The sequence below is a fragment of the Orycteropus afer genome, unplaced genomic scaffold, assembly GCF_000298275.1.
Source record: "Orycteropus afer afer isolate SDZICR_OR568_19922 unplaced genomic scaffold, OryAfe1.0 scaffold00010, whole genome shotgun sequence".
Taxonomy (NCBI): Eukaryota; Metazoa; Chordata; class Mammalia; order Tubulidentata; family Orycteropodidae; genus Orycteropus; species Orycteropus afer.
Genome location: NW_006921597.1, coordinates 19,699,794 through 19,716,015, shown reverse-complemented (window position 1 = coordinate 19,716,015; position 16,222 = coordinate 19,699,794). Strand labels below are relative to the sequence as shown.

At 38.8% G+C, this 16,222-nt stretch overlaps 2 protein-coding genes across 2 annotated transcripts in view; one reads left to right on the top strand and one right to left on the bottom strand.

Annotated features, from left to right (window-relative positions):
- GNAI3 (G protein subunit alpha i3) overlaps nt 1–1,658 on the top strand; it is a 54,654-nt gene extending 52,996 nt beyond the window's left edge. Inside the window, exon 8 of the mRNA XM_007949679.2 lies at nt 1,468–1,658. Coding sequence (XP_007947870.1) covers nt 1,468–1,658 — 191 coding nt within the window. The remainder of the gene's footprint in view (nt 1–1,467) is intronic.
- A 10,251-nt stretch (nt 1,659–11,909) lies between these two features.
- GNAT2 (G protein subunit alpha transducin 2) overlaps nt 11,910–16,222 on the bottom strand; it is a 13,131-nt gene continuing 8,818 nt past the window's right edge. Inside the window, exons 5-8 of the mRNA XM_007949668.2 lie at nt 15,572–15,700; nt 15,197–15,326; nt 12,503–12,656; nt 11,910–12,100 (exon numbers count right to left, since the gene is read on the bottom strand). Coding sequence (XP_007947859.1) covers nt 11,910–12,100; nt 12,503–12,656; nt 15,197–15,326; nt 15,572–15,700 — 604 coding nt within the window. The remainder of the gene's footprint in view (nt 12,101–12,502; nt 12,657–15,196; nt 15,327–15,571; nt 15,701–16,222) is intronic.

The window sequence follows — 16,222 nt, the reverse complement described above, 5'->3', positions numbered from 1 at the left end:
GAGCTGTTGCATTGTGGTAAACTGTGGTCAGTGACATGAGACAAAGTATATGTGAACTGCTGTATAGAAAGTGAATTTGCTCTGTAAATCTTCACCCAAATCACAATTTAAAAAAAGAAAAGAAAAGAAAGACGACACTTCTAAGACCAGAGGTACAATTAGTTGTAAACATAAGTAACTTTTTGAAGTCAGGTGGTAGACTTAAAAAGCCTTATGGCCTTTTTTTTCTCAGAGAAGTTAGGAATATAGGCACCTGGTCAGAGTGAGGAGGGAGGTGAGAATGAGGTAAGGAGTTTACAGAAAGTAGCCTAGTTTTAGAATTGGAAAGAAATCTTAAATAAAAGAATTGATATTAATGTTGAAGTCCCAGCTGGGAATCTTCATACATAACAAAGAACCTTCCGTTCAAACCCAGTAATTTTTCTTGTGGACTTCCAAGTCTATCATCCACTGACCTCATTTTACTTAAGAATTTTCACAGTCCTGATTTCCCAGGTATTGATCTCCTTTCCTACCATACAAACTTTCACTTTGCAATCACCTCCTCCTCTAATTGACAAAGTTCTATAGACTTCAAGAAACATACCTACCAAGCTGTCTTCCTTCATTTCTTTAAATAACCTATGTAACTAATATCCCTTTCTTTTCTTAAACTTTTTTGTTTTTATTAGTCTTCTTTATTTACTTAATTGTTGATATTTTTTTGTCATGCTTGCTGTCACTGAAAATAGCCTGTAGTTTACTGGAATAATTGGTGTGTGTGTCTGTGTGTCTGTTTGTCTGTGTGTTTTAAGTTCCCCTGACTCTGTAGGCAGTTTTTAGGGCTAATCTTAAAGGTTTCATGAGTAGGCAATGCTGTGTAGAAAGCAGGCTATTAAGATTGTTAATATCAAATGTTGAAAAAAGGGTTTATCTTTGGCTCTTTCCCCCTTTACAGAAGTGTAAATTCACATACCATAAAATTCACCCTTTTAATGGATATAATTCAAGCCCTCTTCTCAGTTGCATTTATTAGTTTGACTTGTGATTATTTAAATTATTGCCTTGAAAGCTCTGACTAAGTGCTGTGGAATGATGTGAAAAGAAGCATGACTTACCCTTTGGAATTTTTTTTTTTTTTAAGATCCTTCCAAGGAGTGCAGGCTCTTTGACCTTTTAAACCGTTGTGTTCTCTAGAAATGTGTCCTCCTACTTCCCCAGTTTCCTTTTATATTTTCTATATTTTTCATGTGAAAAATCTAGGGGAAAAAGGAAAGAGACACTTGCAGTTTTGTTTTCCTTCAACTTTGTGTGTGGTGATTTCATTTTAAAACTTGTAATGAAAGTCTGCTCTTGTGAAAAAGAAATGATTATAGAAATGCGGAATTCTGTCTTGGTCTTGTTCCCTCTTCCTTCATAAATGGCGATGGTCTGACTTAATTGAGTTCAGGCAGCTATTGAAATGAAGAGTGTTTTTATCTGCTTCAGGTTCCAATACATATGAAGAGGCAGCTGCTTACATTCAGTGCCAGTTTGAAGATCTGAACAGAAGAAAAGATACCAAGGAAATCTACACCCACTTCACCTGTGCCACAGATACCAAGAATGTGCAGTTTGTTTTTGATGCTGTTACAGATGTCATCATTAAAAACAACTTAAAGGAATGTGGACTTTATTGAAGAGCATGGATATTAGTGAAAGGTAAAACTTTGAATGACTTAGTTGTAGTGCTATAGTGATGGCTCTTGGCCTTGTCAATTTTTTCTAATTAAGAATGTTCTTCTTTTCCAGTTATTACAGTGTGGAGTGTTGAGACCAGACTTCTTTTGCTGTTTCACAGGACAGCTGCAAGCATGAACGGGACCAGGGAATGGCAGCAGCATGCAGAATCTTAGCATTCTTTAGCACAATCTTCTGTATTAGGGAACTTTTAATTGACGTATGAGGTGATAAAGTCAGACATTGGAATTGGAACCACTGTAAAGTATGATTTGATCATCAAGCCATCAGTTGGATTTCATAATCTCAAATGTTTAGGGCAGATGTGAAGTTGAGGTGCTGCATTCCAGAACTTCAGTACGTAGCTTACTCTTTTTTTTCTCCTTCTTAACAAAACCACCAGTAGTTCATTTTTAAAGGGTTTTTTTTTTCCATCAAGAGAAGAATAACTTTACTAAATTTTATTTCTTTGTTTGCAAAAGAATCTTTATTAAAACACAAACAATGTTAACTATGCACATGATATGACCAGATCATCTTGAAAATACTCCTCTTAGTAGGAACTCTTTGTTTTTAACTCTTGGTATGGTCAGAATATAATATTTCTGTAATTACTTAAAATTCTTTACAATTCTTGGGGCTATGATTGTAGCTTTTTTGGATTAAATTTATGTTACTATCCTGCTCAAAGTACCATTATGGTTTCTAAACGGAAATTACACTGGAGAGTTCTGCAATACGATTCTAGCTCTCTCTTTTTTAAGCTTGTGGTTGAAGATTAACCTGGTTTATGCTGATTCCCAAATTACTAGATAAATACTGATAAAGTGTGATAAAGCCAGCTTCTTGGGTAAGACACACCCAGATTGGCTGCCAATGAGAATTACAAATTACTGAATTCCAAACCAACGACTTTGCTGCTACATATCTATTAAATTGACCACTTTGATTCTTGTGTGTTTGTCTCAGTCATAGGCAGTTTTGTAAAAGGTGCCCCTTGTTTTCCATCTTCATGGCCTTTTCTGTTGGGAGACATCGACAGTGTATTAACAGTGCATGCTTTCACTTTGTAAATGTGGTGCCAAATCCCTGTTTGCCATTGTTTTTATTGTAGCAATGTTAACTGTAGTAATTCTTAGTATGTTCTTTTGCTGAAACTGTTGCATTTTGGTACTATTTTCCACTTTGTCATGTGTATAGATTTTAATCTGTTATAATTGGCAGCAGTATTAAAATGGTGAGTAAAGAGTCCAGGTTTGCTCCTATTTGTAACTAGTCCTTTCTGGAAATACTTTCTTTTGTTCCTTTTTGCCCCTGCTGAGTGTGCTTTGGCCTTTGTCTGAGAATGGATGTAGGTAGAAGGGTTCTCTGAGGTCTAGGCCTTTGGTGTAATACTGTTGTTGAATCATTGCCTAAGACTGAGGGTGTTCTGTCATATCTGTATAAGTGATAAGCAGTCAATCCATTTTCCAGATTTACATTTTGTTGTGTGGAGAGCAGTATTCACTGTAGCCTACAGGTCCTTTTGTATGATGTACAGCAAATGTCATTAAATATTGAATGGTCCATTGGGGGAAGGCAAATGAAGAGAATGCATGAGTGCATTTTCAGCGTTTCAAACCAGTAGTTTGAGCAGTGCCTTTTGGGATCCAGTCTTTTTGGATTGGATTCTATTTCATCTTTTCATGTGACTTTTTACTAATTGAAAAAAACAACAGTTGATGGTCACCAGAGCTGCTTCAGAAAGCAAGCTACAGTAGTTCAGTGCCTTTATTGGTAATTTTTCTTTCTTCTTCTTCTTTTTTTTTTTAACTGTGTAGATGGTATAACTGTATTTATCTAACAAATTTTTAGAGGTGGGAAAACTTGATCTGAAAGAAAGAAAATGATCCTTTTCAGTTGCCCACTGACTTATGCCCACAATGTAAATAGAGTTGATAGTTCTTACTTGTTCATTTTGAATATATCTTTTCCTTATTTCTGTAATACAGGATCATCTAGAAAAGAGAACTGGTGGAATATTGTTTTAAACTGGAGTCTTTCTAGTCTCTGGCCTAATGAAATGGTGGTGTTGATTATCTAAAATAACAGATAATCCAAAAAAGTTAATTTTACTTTGGAATGCATTTGTATTTTCATTTTGAATATGTATACCTGATATATTCACTGTTTGAACCCTTCTTTAGTGAAAAATAGTAGTTCTCTCTACGCTATTTATATTTGCTGTATGTTTTTACAAAGACCGTCCCCACTCCACCATCCCAAGTAACCTTTCTGAATGCACACATATCCTTGACAGAGAGAGGCAGTTTAAGTCAGTGGTTCTTAAATATGACTTAAGTCAAAGTCATGTGGACCCATCTCAGAGTTTGACTCTTGACTGATGGGCTTGCGAGATACAATTTTTAAAAGGTGATATTCTGATCATCATCCGGGTTTACAAATCACTAATTTTTGTTTTGAAATAAGAGATCTTTTCTTATAGCAGAACTAGAATGTGGCAATGAAATGGTAAATCTAATAGTGTAGTTTCAGAAAAAGGGTTGATGTTTGTCGTCAAAGAGGCTAAAAGCTACCTTGAAACTTTTCTCTGGAGAATGCTGGTGATATATGATGGATAATATTTCAGAATTCAGGTGACCAGGCTTTTTCTAAGAAGTCAGCACACCCAAGAAAATGAAAGTTTAATGAATAAAGAACAGTAAATAGACCCTAATAGGAAAGACTGCAACAATGGCTTTGTTTTCTTGATAATATCTTCACATGAGTAAAACCTTGGGCTATAGAATTGCTACTCATTAGTCTCGGTAAAGAGGAATCATTCTACTCCTTAACAGCCAGTCTTCCCAAACCATCCTTGTAAGTTCAACCTTGCACAGATTTCACATTCTGATGTGAAAATTGTAAGAATCTTCACATTAGATTTTGAGATGACATTTTCCTCTTGGAGAGTTTACATTCCAAATCTTCAGTTCAGTGTATCCTTTTTAAAAAATTATTTCCACGGATGGATTATTATTTTTCATAAGGTACTGCTTATTTCTGACCACACTTTTGAAAAATGGTTTTCTTGCTTTGTTTATTTTTTTATTCTCATTTGTATTCTGTTTGTATTTTATTATATGCACGTTTTGGAGTATTTAAAGAATAACTGCTAGTCCTTCTCATTCTTGCGTTCACCATATATTCTTATACCATGGCCATTATTCTCTGTTTTGTAGCTGTGATTTTCTGGGGACATTGCTTAATGCTTGGCCTGACTAGTCCCTTCATGTATTTATCAATTTGCTTAGCATTTGTGACACATTCCTGGGGTTTCCTGTGGCGGGACTTCTTGCTGTACTGGCAGTTACACTAATAATGTAAAGTTAGTCTTTTAACAGTTAACAGTCTGCCTTTGATCCTTTTCCTTCCAGGTGCTCAGGAAGTCACAGTTCTCTACTTATTTGTGCAGATCTCAAATAGCACTAATTTCCTTCAGTCTTTACTTTTAAAATCATTCCTTGTTAGTGTAATACTGACTATGAGAAGAAAATTATCTTGGTTTTCCAGTATTGCCAGGTAATTAGGCTTCATAGTATAAATCAGAATTCTGACCTGGAGCCACCATGGCTTTTCATACAGCTTTTATGGCCATCATATTTTGTTAAATTGCTTCCAGCAAGTAAAAGAGAAAAGCAGGCTTCCAAGAGGCCTGAAATTGAAAGTCAATCTTGCTGTCAACTATGACGAAGTAAGAGTTAAAGAGACACTAGAGAATAACTTCCAGGATGGCCAAGGTCTTTGTTCTTTTATCTTTGGTTTGTTTTTAATTTTTTTTCTTTTGCCCATTTTTCTCATTACCTTTCAAGAGTTGCTTCTGCTGAGAATGGTGTACTTCAGAACAAGTCAGGGCCCTTCACTGCCATCAAGTTGATTCCAACTCAGTGAAACTATAGAACAGAGTAGAATAGCCCCATTGCTTTCCAGGGCTGTGAATCTTTACGGAATCGAACTGCCTCATCTTTCGTGGAGCAGCTGGTGTGTTTGAACCACTAACCTTTGGGCTGTCAGCTGAATGCTTTACCCACTGTGCTGTCCGGGCAGGACACTTTTTTCCTGGTACTTTGTCAGGGCTGTCCGACCTGACCCAGCTCTTCTCAGGAATAAGGATATGTAAGAAATATGATATAGCGCCGTTAACCTCGAGGTGCATGATTTAATAAATACAGAGTCTCTGGCTAAAGCCTACTAAATTAGGATAACTGGGACAAGTCCTGGGAATCTGTATTTTTAATATATTTTTCAAGGTGATTCTGAGGCAACCAACTTGGGTCATCTGGAGGCAACTGAGTAAGACCTTGTATCATACCAAAAATCACTTCAGTGGATGGATAACCTCAAAATCACTAGTAAATGATTTAATGATTTTTATTTGCCAACAAGAAGCAGCACTTTTTGTACATGACTAAGTTAAGGTACATGCCACCAAAAAATTAGTATGGAGACTGGTCAAAGAGATATTACATTTTAAACACAAAAAGTTAGCTTTTATACAAAAGATTAAGAAACGTGGGGTATCTGAGCATTTCTTTTCATTCAGCTTTTTTCACTGCATTTATTTATGTAGTGAAAATTGAAAGATAACACCTACCACACTAAAGATAAGAAAATCCTGTAATAGAGATGAGTGTATATATAATAACATTGTTATTTATTTACAATTGGTGCATAAAGAGTAAAACTGACTAGCTGTAAACTATGAGAGTCTTTTTGAGAGGGCTTGGGAAAGGGTAGGAAAAGGAACGTGATTGAAGAGTCGACTGTAAAAGTGTTTGTCTGCTCCAATGCTCCTGGCTCCTCTTACCTGAAATCTAGGGGAAATCAACAAGGTAGGAGTAATAGTCAAATATTAATAAATAGCTGCCTAGATACTATCTCAGTATGTGAGAGCTTTGGCACCTGGAATATTATATTCTGTATATACAACCAGCTTTGCCTAGCTTCTCCTAACCTCTACTCCCCATCCCTATACTCCTTTGGTTTTTCCACACATTTTTATTAAGAGACTTGTTGTTTATAAGTAAGAGAGAGTCCCATTAGACATGACAAAACTTCAGAAGTTTCTAACTGTTCATTCCTACTATACAGGGTAAATGTCCTGAGACTTCGACAGAATCTTACAAGGTGGGAGGATTGTTTGGAGTGCTGGTTTCTGGTGGTTTTTCTCCTTCCAACAGGCTATCAAATCTTGTACAGGCCACTTTTAGTCGTAACATCCCTCATCTGTTACCTAATGATGGGTTAAGTTATTCCTTCCAGCTATGATTCTGATTTCTGTAAGGTAATATATTTGAAAGTGTTTTACAGATTTCTTTTTAAGATACTTAGGATTATGCTACACTGAAGAAAGGCGGTTTCCTAAGGCAATGCCAACAAATGTATTCATTGTAGCTGATTATCTTTTCTCAGAATCACTTTCCCCATATTCGTTTTGAAGACCTGAAATGAAGTTCAACTATAAATTGTTGTAAAATTTGTGAAGCAAGGTGAAAAAGTCTTTGTTTTGCATTTAAATCATTTTATTATCTTCTGTTCAGACTAGTGTGTGCTTTTTCATGGCCAAGGGATAGAGAAAAGCTCCCTTCTGCAATCTCCAGTATGACTGTTGGCCTCATGGAAATGTCTTAACACTTATTACCTAGCAGGACCACCAGAGGCACTGGTACACTTGCCGTCCCTGGCTCAACACTGAAGTCTTGCTGGAATCTGTGCTCCAGGGGCTATGCTGGGTAGAGAGAGCTGTGGGAGGTAAGAGCTCCTCACCCTTTACCGCCTTCACCCAGCATGGCTGGCACCCTTTGGTCCACGGCATATCTCCAAGTGTAGACTGGGTTTTGAATGCTGTTACGCTTCATCTTGAGGAGAGAAGGTGGGAGATACCCTGTTTCAGAATAGTTGGGATATATGTAAGTGAATTTTATAATCAGAATAGGACTCTTAGGAGTAAATACATCTTTCACGTTGCTTTTAAGACTGAGTTTTTCTGCTACTCCTTTTTGTCCACAGAAGCATAAAAAAAGCACATTTCTAGTTACATTGAATTTTTTATTTAAAGAAGTCATCAGATTTATATGAAATGGAACCTAATTCACACTTGGTTTGCTATCATCAGTGTCTCTGTAATCATTTGTGCTGGGGAAAAGTCTTAATCTCTGTCCTCTAACATGTGACCAGGAAATTATACCTTCAGCAAATACATTGTTATTTTGTGTGTTTGAGATTTCCTGCTCATTTCACATTCCACTTTTAAAACTATTTGCATTTAGCTTGGAGATGATGGCTTGTTAAATGTCTGATTTAGAGATGGAGTAATCACTAAAGAATAGCTAAGAATTTGGGACTATACGAAGCTTAGGAGAACAGAATTTGACTTTCTAGTATATGGTGGGCTGTAGGCAGCATGATATGTGTATGTATATATATATATAGAGAGAGAGAGAGAGAGAGAGAGAGAGAGACACCAGTGATACTGGGTTCAGACCTGTTGGAGTTTTAGTTCTGTTGTTACCTAGCAGTGTGATCTTGATGAACATACTCTACCTCCCAGGGCCTGAGTTGCCTAACTGCAAGTTGCTAGTGATGGACCTAGAATATTTTTTAAAAGTTCAGTCTAGTTTTGTCATTCTTAGAATTAAGATTGCAGTGCAAGAAAATAGATTATTTCTGACCTGCCTTGTTACAGAAAGAATTTCTGATGTGTTATAACCAAACTGAAATCTAACCTGTTACCATCAAGTCAATTCCAACTCATAGTGACTCTGTAGATCACTCCATAGAGTTTCCAGGGCTGTAAATCTACTATAGCAGACTCCCACATCTTTCTCCCACTGACCTTTTGGTTGGCAGCTGAGCACTTTAACCACTGCACACTAGGGCTTTTCGGTGGCTTATAAAGTTATATGAAATTCAACTCTATAGTAGAAATTTAAAATGAGGCAAAAGAGAAAAATAAAGATGGCAGAGTATATGGCTTATTTTTTTTCTAACTTTATTGATGTTTGAGTTAAAATTTACAGAGCAAGTTGGTTTGCCATTCAACACTTCATACGTGTTTTATTTCATGATACTGAATGCAGCCCCACAGTGTAACAGCAGTCTTTCTACTTCCTCCCTGTGGTTACCATTTCCATTTGTCCCTTCCTATCCACTGCTGCCTTCTGCGTTTTATCCCTGGGCAAATGCTACCCTTTTGCTCTAGTGTGCTTGATTGTTCTAAGGAGTGTATACCTCCCTAATGCTGCTCATAGGCCTTCTATCGTTAGGGGGAAAGTTGAGCCATGGGGTGAGTTCATTTACAGTCTTGAAGAGTGACTAATGGCCATAGTCTTGGGGGTTCCACCAGTCTGTATTGGATCAGTAAGCCTGGTCTTTTTTTTTTTAATTATTATTATTTTGAGTTTTATTCCACATTTTTCCTCTCATTTTATACAGGATCTCCTATTGTGATCCCTTTCAGAGTGGTTGGCCATGGTAGCTGGGCACTATCTAGTTTTTCTGGTCTTCTGTCAAATTTATGTCTGTTTATTCACAGGTGTAGTCCCATTTACTTTCTCACACCTATTCAGCTTTTGTATCTAATCACTATGGGGTAGATGCATGTTAACTTGACTGAAGGGGAAGTTGATACTCAATAAGAGGGAGGTAAGTAAAGCAAAGGAAGACAGGGAGAGCACAAGAGTTAAAGGCAGCAGAGGTAAATACTATTATATACAAAATCATGCAATAACAGTAATAAATCAAAGTTTTATTTCCTCTAGCTTCGCCAAAGAATTTTACCTTGAAAATGTCATAAGGTGAGTGTAACCATACCCTTACCTCAGCCAAAACAATACCTCAGTAAATGGCTGTGGGTGTATAGAAGCTGTTGGAGTCCTTGGGTGGTATAAATAGTTACATGCTCCACCAGTAACTGAGGGGTTAGCAGTTCAAACCCACCCAGAAGCATTGTGGGACAAAGGCCTTGTGATCTACTTTTGAAAGATCACAGACATTGAAAACTGTTTGAAGCATAGTTCTGCTTTGGCACACATGAGGTTGTCGTGAATTAGAATTAACTTAGTGGCAATAGATTTGAATTTTTTTAAGCCCCCCCCCCCCCGCAAGCATCTGTAGAACAGGTAGCTTTAGATACTGCTGTTTCATTCATTTTCTGATATAAACTGCAAATTGTTCATACAAGGTGACTTTTGTGAATTTGCTTATAAACCAGTCAAAAGTTAAATGTTTACTGGAGAAAAAGGAGAGGACTAAAATGCAACTTTATTTTATTCTGCTAAAGATTTCTAATTATTCCACCAGAAGACCTGTCTGGTGGCTCTACTTTCATGCTACTATAGGGCAAGTTCTATATGAACATCACAGAGAGCCTATGGTAAGCTTTTGTAATTCAGCCCATAGCCAATTCCTACCTAGGTTCAAAGACTAAGGAAAAGTTCATGAAAGAAGCAAACAATCTGGTACAACCTGAGGGGAGGTGGAGTTATTTGAAGATGGAATGAATGGGATAAATGATGTTTGGAGCCTGAATAGACAAGATCATACCTGGAATGAGGGGTTCTTAACCTGGGATTTCAGAGCTCCAAAGAGTATGGGTAGAATTGTATCTCACATCTTGGTTTCCTTTTATCATTGTCTAAATTTTATTTTATGCATCTTAAAATATTCTGGGAAGACATCCATAGATTTCATCAGACTGCTAGAGGGATCCATGACAAAAGACTCAGAGCCCACTGCGTGGAGAGTTAGTGGTGGTTGGAGCAGGCTGCTTGGGGTAGTCCCTGAACATCTTGTGCAGATAAGAAGTCTTAGCCAGGAATTTTCTTTGGCTTAAGTTCTTTTAATTGGCAGTAGCCAGAGGACTTTGCCTTATTTGGTCTGGTTATATTTTGCTTCCAAATTGGTTTCCTTTCAGGGAATCAGCAAGATGGTTGCATTAATCCAATTTTAACAGCTACAATTTTATCCTTCATTGTATTTCAGGCTCATATGGCTCTCCAGTATCAATATTGCTGGTAGCAGCCTAAGTATGAATATGTGTTTCTGGCAAGGAGCAGGCTTTCATTTTAATTGACAGTTTCTTTTGTATACTATATCTTGGATGCCAAGAACTTTCCTCACTAGTAGTTGTAAATGCTAAATCTGTACTTGACTTCACCACGTACTGAGAAGATACATGCAAGCTCCTTTCCCCACAAAGAAGTTCAAAGGAATAATTGTTGGCCTGTTTAGTGATGTTACTTGTTTTCTGCCAGTGTTACATAGAACCAACTGCAAAGGTTTTCAGTTCCTAAAGCAAGATCAGCTGGCTTTTTTTTTTTTTACCTGGCACATGCAGCAGTTGAAATGAGAATTTTAGAATTGTTCATTTGTTCTTAATTCTGTGATAGAGAAGTGACAGCAATAAAATCATTATTACTCTTAAGTAGGAGTGTGTTGCTGTATTCCAAGTTTATTCAGAAGGTATCTTACATAGCTAAGAAACAGTTATTTATAGAAATAAAGGAAACAAAGTCTTTTTGGCTGCCTAGCAAATTAAGAGGGATAATCTGTGCTTAATAAAGATGATCATTTTTGGCTGTGTGCCTTGGAAAGTAACAAACTCCTATCTCCTATCCAGTGGTCTAGGTCACTGAGCTAATAATGCATATAGAGGTCTGTTAGTAAAAGGCGGGTGGCAGGTTTATCGAGATTCTAGGTTTGTTTTTTTTTGTAGAGGATAGGGAAGGTTTGCTAGTTTATTCTAAAAATGGGGTGTTGGATTTTATACAGGATTCCTTTCTGACTTGAATCACAGCAAGTTTTATGTGCTTCCCCTTCAGTTACGTTTGTGATCCTCAGAAAAATCCTGTGGAATAGGTAGGGAAGTTAGCTTCATTTTATAGATGAGGGACTTGAGGCTCAGAGAAACGAAGTATTTACATTTCTGCAGTGAGTTCCAGAGCCAGTACTGGAACCTGGTCTTCTGACTCCTGGCCTCATGTTCTTTAAAGTGCACTAGCTTTCCCACTTTGAAAAGAATATATGAGTCATGGTTGTAGTCATGCATATGCCATCTCCAAAGGAGAATGGATTCATTCTTTGTGTCGTGGTATATTGACCTATAATTTTCTGCTTGAAATTACCTAAATCTCAAGCCTTTTATACACTGTGTACCTGAGGAATGGTGAGGATTAGAAGAGCCCGCAGTCCTTGAGATTTTCTTTGATGATAATATCTGTAACTGCATCAAACACAAATTTGACATTCTGCGTGTCTGTAGCACAGGTCATGTGACTGTAGATTTCTTTGACATCTTTTCGCATATTGAGGTCAAGGAACTGGCTCTTGATATAATTCCCTGCATCCTCAAAAGAGTTGTTCCCTGGTTTTCCAGAAAAATAGTGAAGAAGTGGGATAAATTAACCCTTTTAGTAGCTCACTTACTATTTAAGAGACTAACTTGATCCTCAGAATGCTGTATTAGAAAACTGCAGTTGGAGATTGTTTTTCGAGGAAACAGAGTTCTGCAGTGTTTCCCACCTGAGCTGAGCAAAGAAATTGAGGAGATAGATCTCCCTAAGACTTTGCCCTTGGTTCCAGGTATGTATCATTTGAACAGTCAGTGGCTCTCCCACAACAACAGCTGCTCTGTTCCAGAGACATCAGAGTTTAAACCCTGTAACTGAATGCCCAGGTTTCTCCCTTAAGGCAACTTCCTTTGTCTCTCCTTTCCAGTCACTATACTAAGAAAGCATAACCATCAACTTTGACCCTAAGCACTTACCATCATACTCTGGAAAACAAATGCTGAGATGCACTTTCTTGATTTTTTCCTCAAAGAGGTCCTTCTTGTTGAGAAAGAGAACAATGGAAGTAGCCGCAAAGAACTTGTGGTTACATATGCTGTTGAACAGGTGCAGAGATTCATGCATACGATTCTAGTAAGAGAAACACCATCAGAAGTATCAGACTGGGCGTATGAGCTGTCTGCTTCTGTTCTTGTTCCCTTTGGAGAACCCAGTGCTCCAAATGTAGAAGGAAAGACAGGGAACAGCCTGTGCTAGAGTAGAGCCAAAGGAGCCCTGGTAGCACTGTGATTAAGCACTTGGCTGCTAACCAAAAGGTCAGTGGTTCGAACCCATCAGCCACTGTGGGGGAGAAAGATGTGGTATTCTGCTTCTGTAAAGATTACAGCCTTGGACACCCTATGGGGCATTTCTACTCTGTTCTGTAAGGTCACAGTGAGTCAGAATTGACCAGCTGCTTTGGTTTGGGTTTGGAATAGATCCCGTCTTCTTTCTTTCATATTAATAGCTATACGACTTTGCTGAAAAGCAAAGATAAATCCTTGAAGACTAAGGTGCACCTGACATAAGCCATGGTATTTTCAATTGCCTCATAAGCATGTGAGAGTGGGACAGTGAATAAGGAAGACCAAAGAAAAGTTGATATTTTTGAGTTGTGGTGTTGATGAAGTATACTGAAGGTACCATGGATTGCTAAAAGAACTAACAAATCTGCCCTGGAAGAAGTGCAGCTAGAACACTCCTTGGAAGTGAGAATGTCCAGACTTCATCTCACCTGCTTTGGTCATGTTGTCAGAAGGGACCATTCCCTGGAGAAAGATATCATGCTTGGTAAAGTGGAGGGACAACGAAAAAGGGGAAGGCCCTCAATGAGATGGATTGACACAGTGGCTGCAACGATGGGCTCAGGTATAGCAAGGATCATGGTATTGTTTCGTTCTGCTATACATAGGGTCGCTATGAGTCAGGGACAACTCGACGGCACCTAACAACAACTGACTTGAGGGAAATAACACTTTTCTGAATGTCAGTTTACCTATCTCATGGAGTTGTTACAAAAATAAAATTAGATCATACATGTATAGTGCCCATGATAGTGGCTGGCATATAAGAAAAACAGAAAAACAAACTTGTTGCTGTTGACTTGATTCCAACTCATAGCAACCCTGTAGGATAGAGTAGAACTGTCCTGTAGGGTTTCCAAGGCTATAATCTTTACAGAAGCTGATTGCCACATATTTTCTCCTGTGGAGTGGCTGGTGAGTTTGAACTGCCAACCTTTCAGTTAGCAGCTGAGTGCTTAACCAGTCAGTGCACCAGGAGGGTTCCTTGGCTGGCATATAGATACACAGTAAGTGCTATGCAGATCTTGGCAGCTAGGACACCGCTAAGGACTGGCGTAAGTACTGTTGATAAGGGTTGGATCTGGGCTTCAGTTACCACATCCTCATTTGCATCTCCAGAATGATTTTGATAGGCTTGTCCTGGCATCCTGAGCCTCAGTTTGGGAAGGAACATGGTAGGGATACATTGGCCCTGGTGACACATGGTGAGAGCTAGAGAATATCCTAGTGCCACTTCACAAGCACTTCTCCCTTACTTTCTCTCATTGCCACTCAGAGAGTGAGAAGTGATGTTTTATATATGTGTAGTCTGGAAGTTGCCCAGTGCCTCAGCTCAGCCTGTTCATAGGAAGCAGGCTGTTAGGGCCTTGAAGTATACTGTCAGCTGTATTGGGATCAGTCTTTTCATCTAATAAAACAAAATTCTAGTTTTTATCCTTTTTTACTGGTAATACTCCTTCAAGACTTACAGACTCCAGGGTTAAAGATAGCTGAGATCTTAGAAAGTGCCTGGAACATTTTGGTCAGAAGATATATAGAGAGTGCTCTAACATGAACTTGAACTACTAAAGAGAAGGGAAAACCAACTGGAGCAGAGGATGAGGGTAGGAGCTTTGTCCTCCATCAGTCACCTGTGGGCTCCTTTAAGGAACAGACGCTTACGTGAAATTAGCATTTTCCATGCCTTTGACATCTTACCTCAGACTCAGAGAAAGTAACTGGATGGGTTTGGATACTCATTCTTCAAGCTCCTGTCTTGTAGAATTTTACAAGCTCCAGAGAACTGCCTTAGGTAGTCCCAGTGCTGCCAGTTTAATTGGCATGTGAGAAACCTGGTCTGTCAGTCTCTCCTTAACCCTGTTGGCACTTGGTATGTTGTTAGGCTTCTAAGTGATGTTAGTAGTTCAACCCCTCTATTATAATATTGCATAAAGATACACACCATTGTTTTCTCTACCATTGTAATCTCCCATTCCTTATTTCCACAATCAGCCTGGGTAGAGTACTAAGTATAACTCCTTTGCTTTGCGTAGTTGATCATTCCTTATCCCTTTGGTATTTGATTTTTCTTATGAGCCTTGTAATGTCCTAGGTCATTCTCAGAAAATTTGGAGCTCAAAGTGCTAACCCAGAACATGAGGAAGAAGAGGTTTTTCTAGAATTGCTTGAAACACTGATTTGTCTGCTAGAGGACTTCTAGAGGTCTGCTAGAGTGTCAGTGTTAGCTGAAATCACCCAAGTAGGGACATTGAAGTGACACAAGATTTAGAGGAAAGGTCATGAGGAGAACATGGTTTACCAAAACTGCTTGGTGCAAAGGCCACTCACCACCTCGTCATCTTCCACCAGAACCATATCGTAGGCACTGAGGGCTGCACAGAAAATGATGCAAGTGACTCCTTCAAAGCAATGGATCCACTTCTTTCTCTCCGATCTCTGCCCTCCCACATCAAACATCCTGAGTGAAGAAGCAGGTGTTTTCATAGGTATGCCTCACTTACGACCCACATATCCTTCGTGTTCACCTCAGGGAGGTGGCCACCTTGGGACTCCTTAGCAGTAGGATGGGAAGAGGGAGTAAAGGGGGAGACGTGGGAGAGTAATTCAGGTTAGGCTTCAGCAAAGGCCAAGAAGCATGCCCACATGCTCCTTTCTGGGATTGCACCTATGTACCTACAGTGCCCCAGGGAACCATGTACCCACCTGAAGTTCAAGTCTTTGACTGAAAACTTGGTCTCAATGATGCCTGTGGTTTTCACTCTGGACCGTAGTACATCTTGCTCATTAGGAAGGTAGTCAGGAGCTGTAATCCGGTCTAATTGGTTCAAGTAGCTATAGAAAAAGTGATTCACATAAAATTTTCCATAGCTAAGTCTAAGAAAGATAGAGAGTCTTACTCAGTGCCACAGGCTAGTTTGGAGAGAGACAGGATGGGAATCCATACTATCAAGACTAGGGTTCACACCCTGATGTATCCTTATAAAAGGGCCATAGTTGCAGAGGACATCAAGCTCAGTTGGCATAACATACTACACAAAACAGTGTTCCACCTTCTACTTTGGTGAGTAGTGACTGGGATCTTAAAAGCTTGCAAGCAGCCATTTAGATGCAGCGATGGGTCTTTCCTCGTCCAGAGCAAAGAAGAATGAAGAAAACCAAAAATTCATGAAACAATTAGCTCTAGCGACTGGTGCACCATCCAATCTGCAGCCTATACGACTATGAGACCAGAAGAACTAGATAATGCCCGGCTACCACTGTCATCCACTTGGAAGGGGATCTGTGTAGGAGATCCTGAATAGAGAGGGAGAACAATGTGGAACAAAACTCAAAATCATTTAGAGAAAAAAAAAA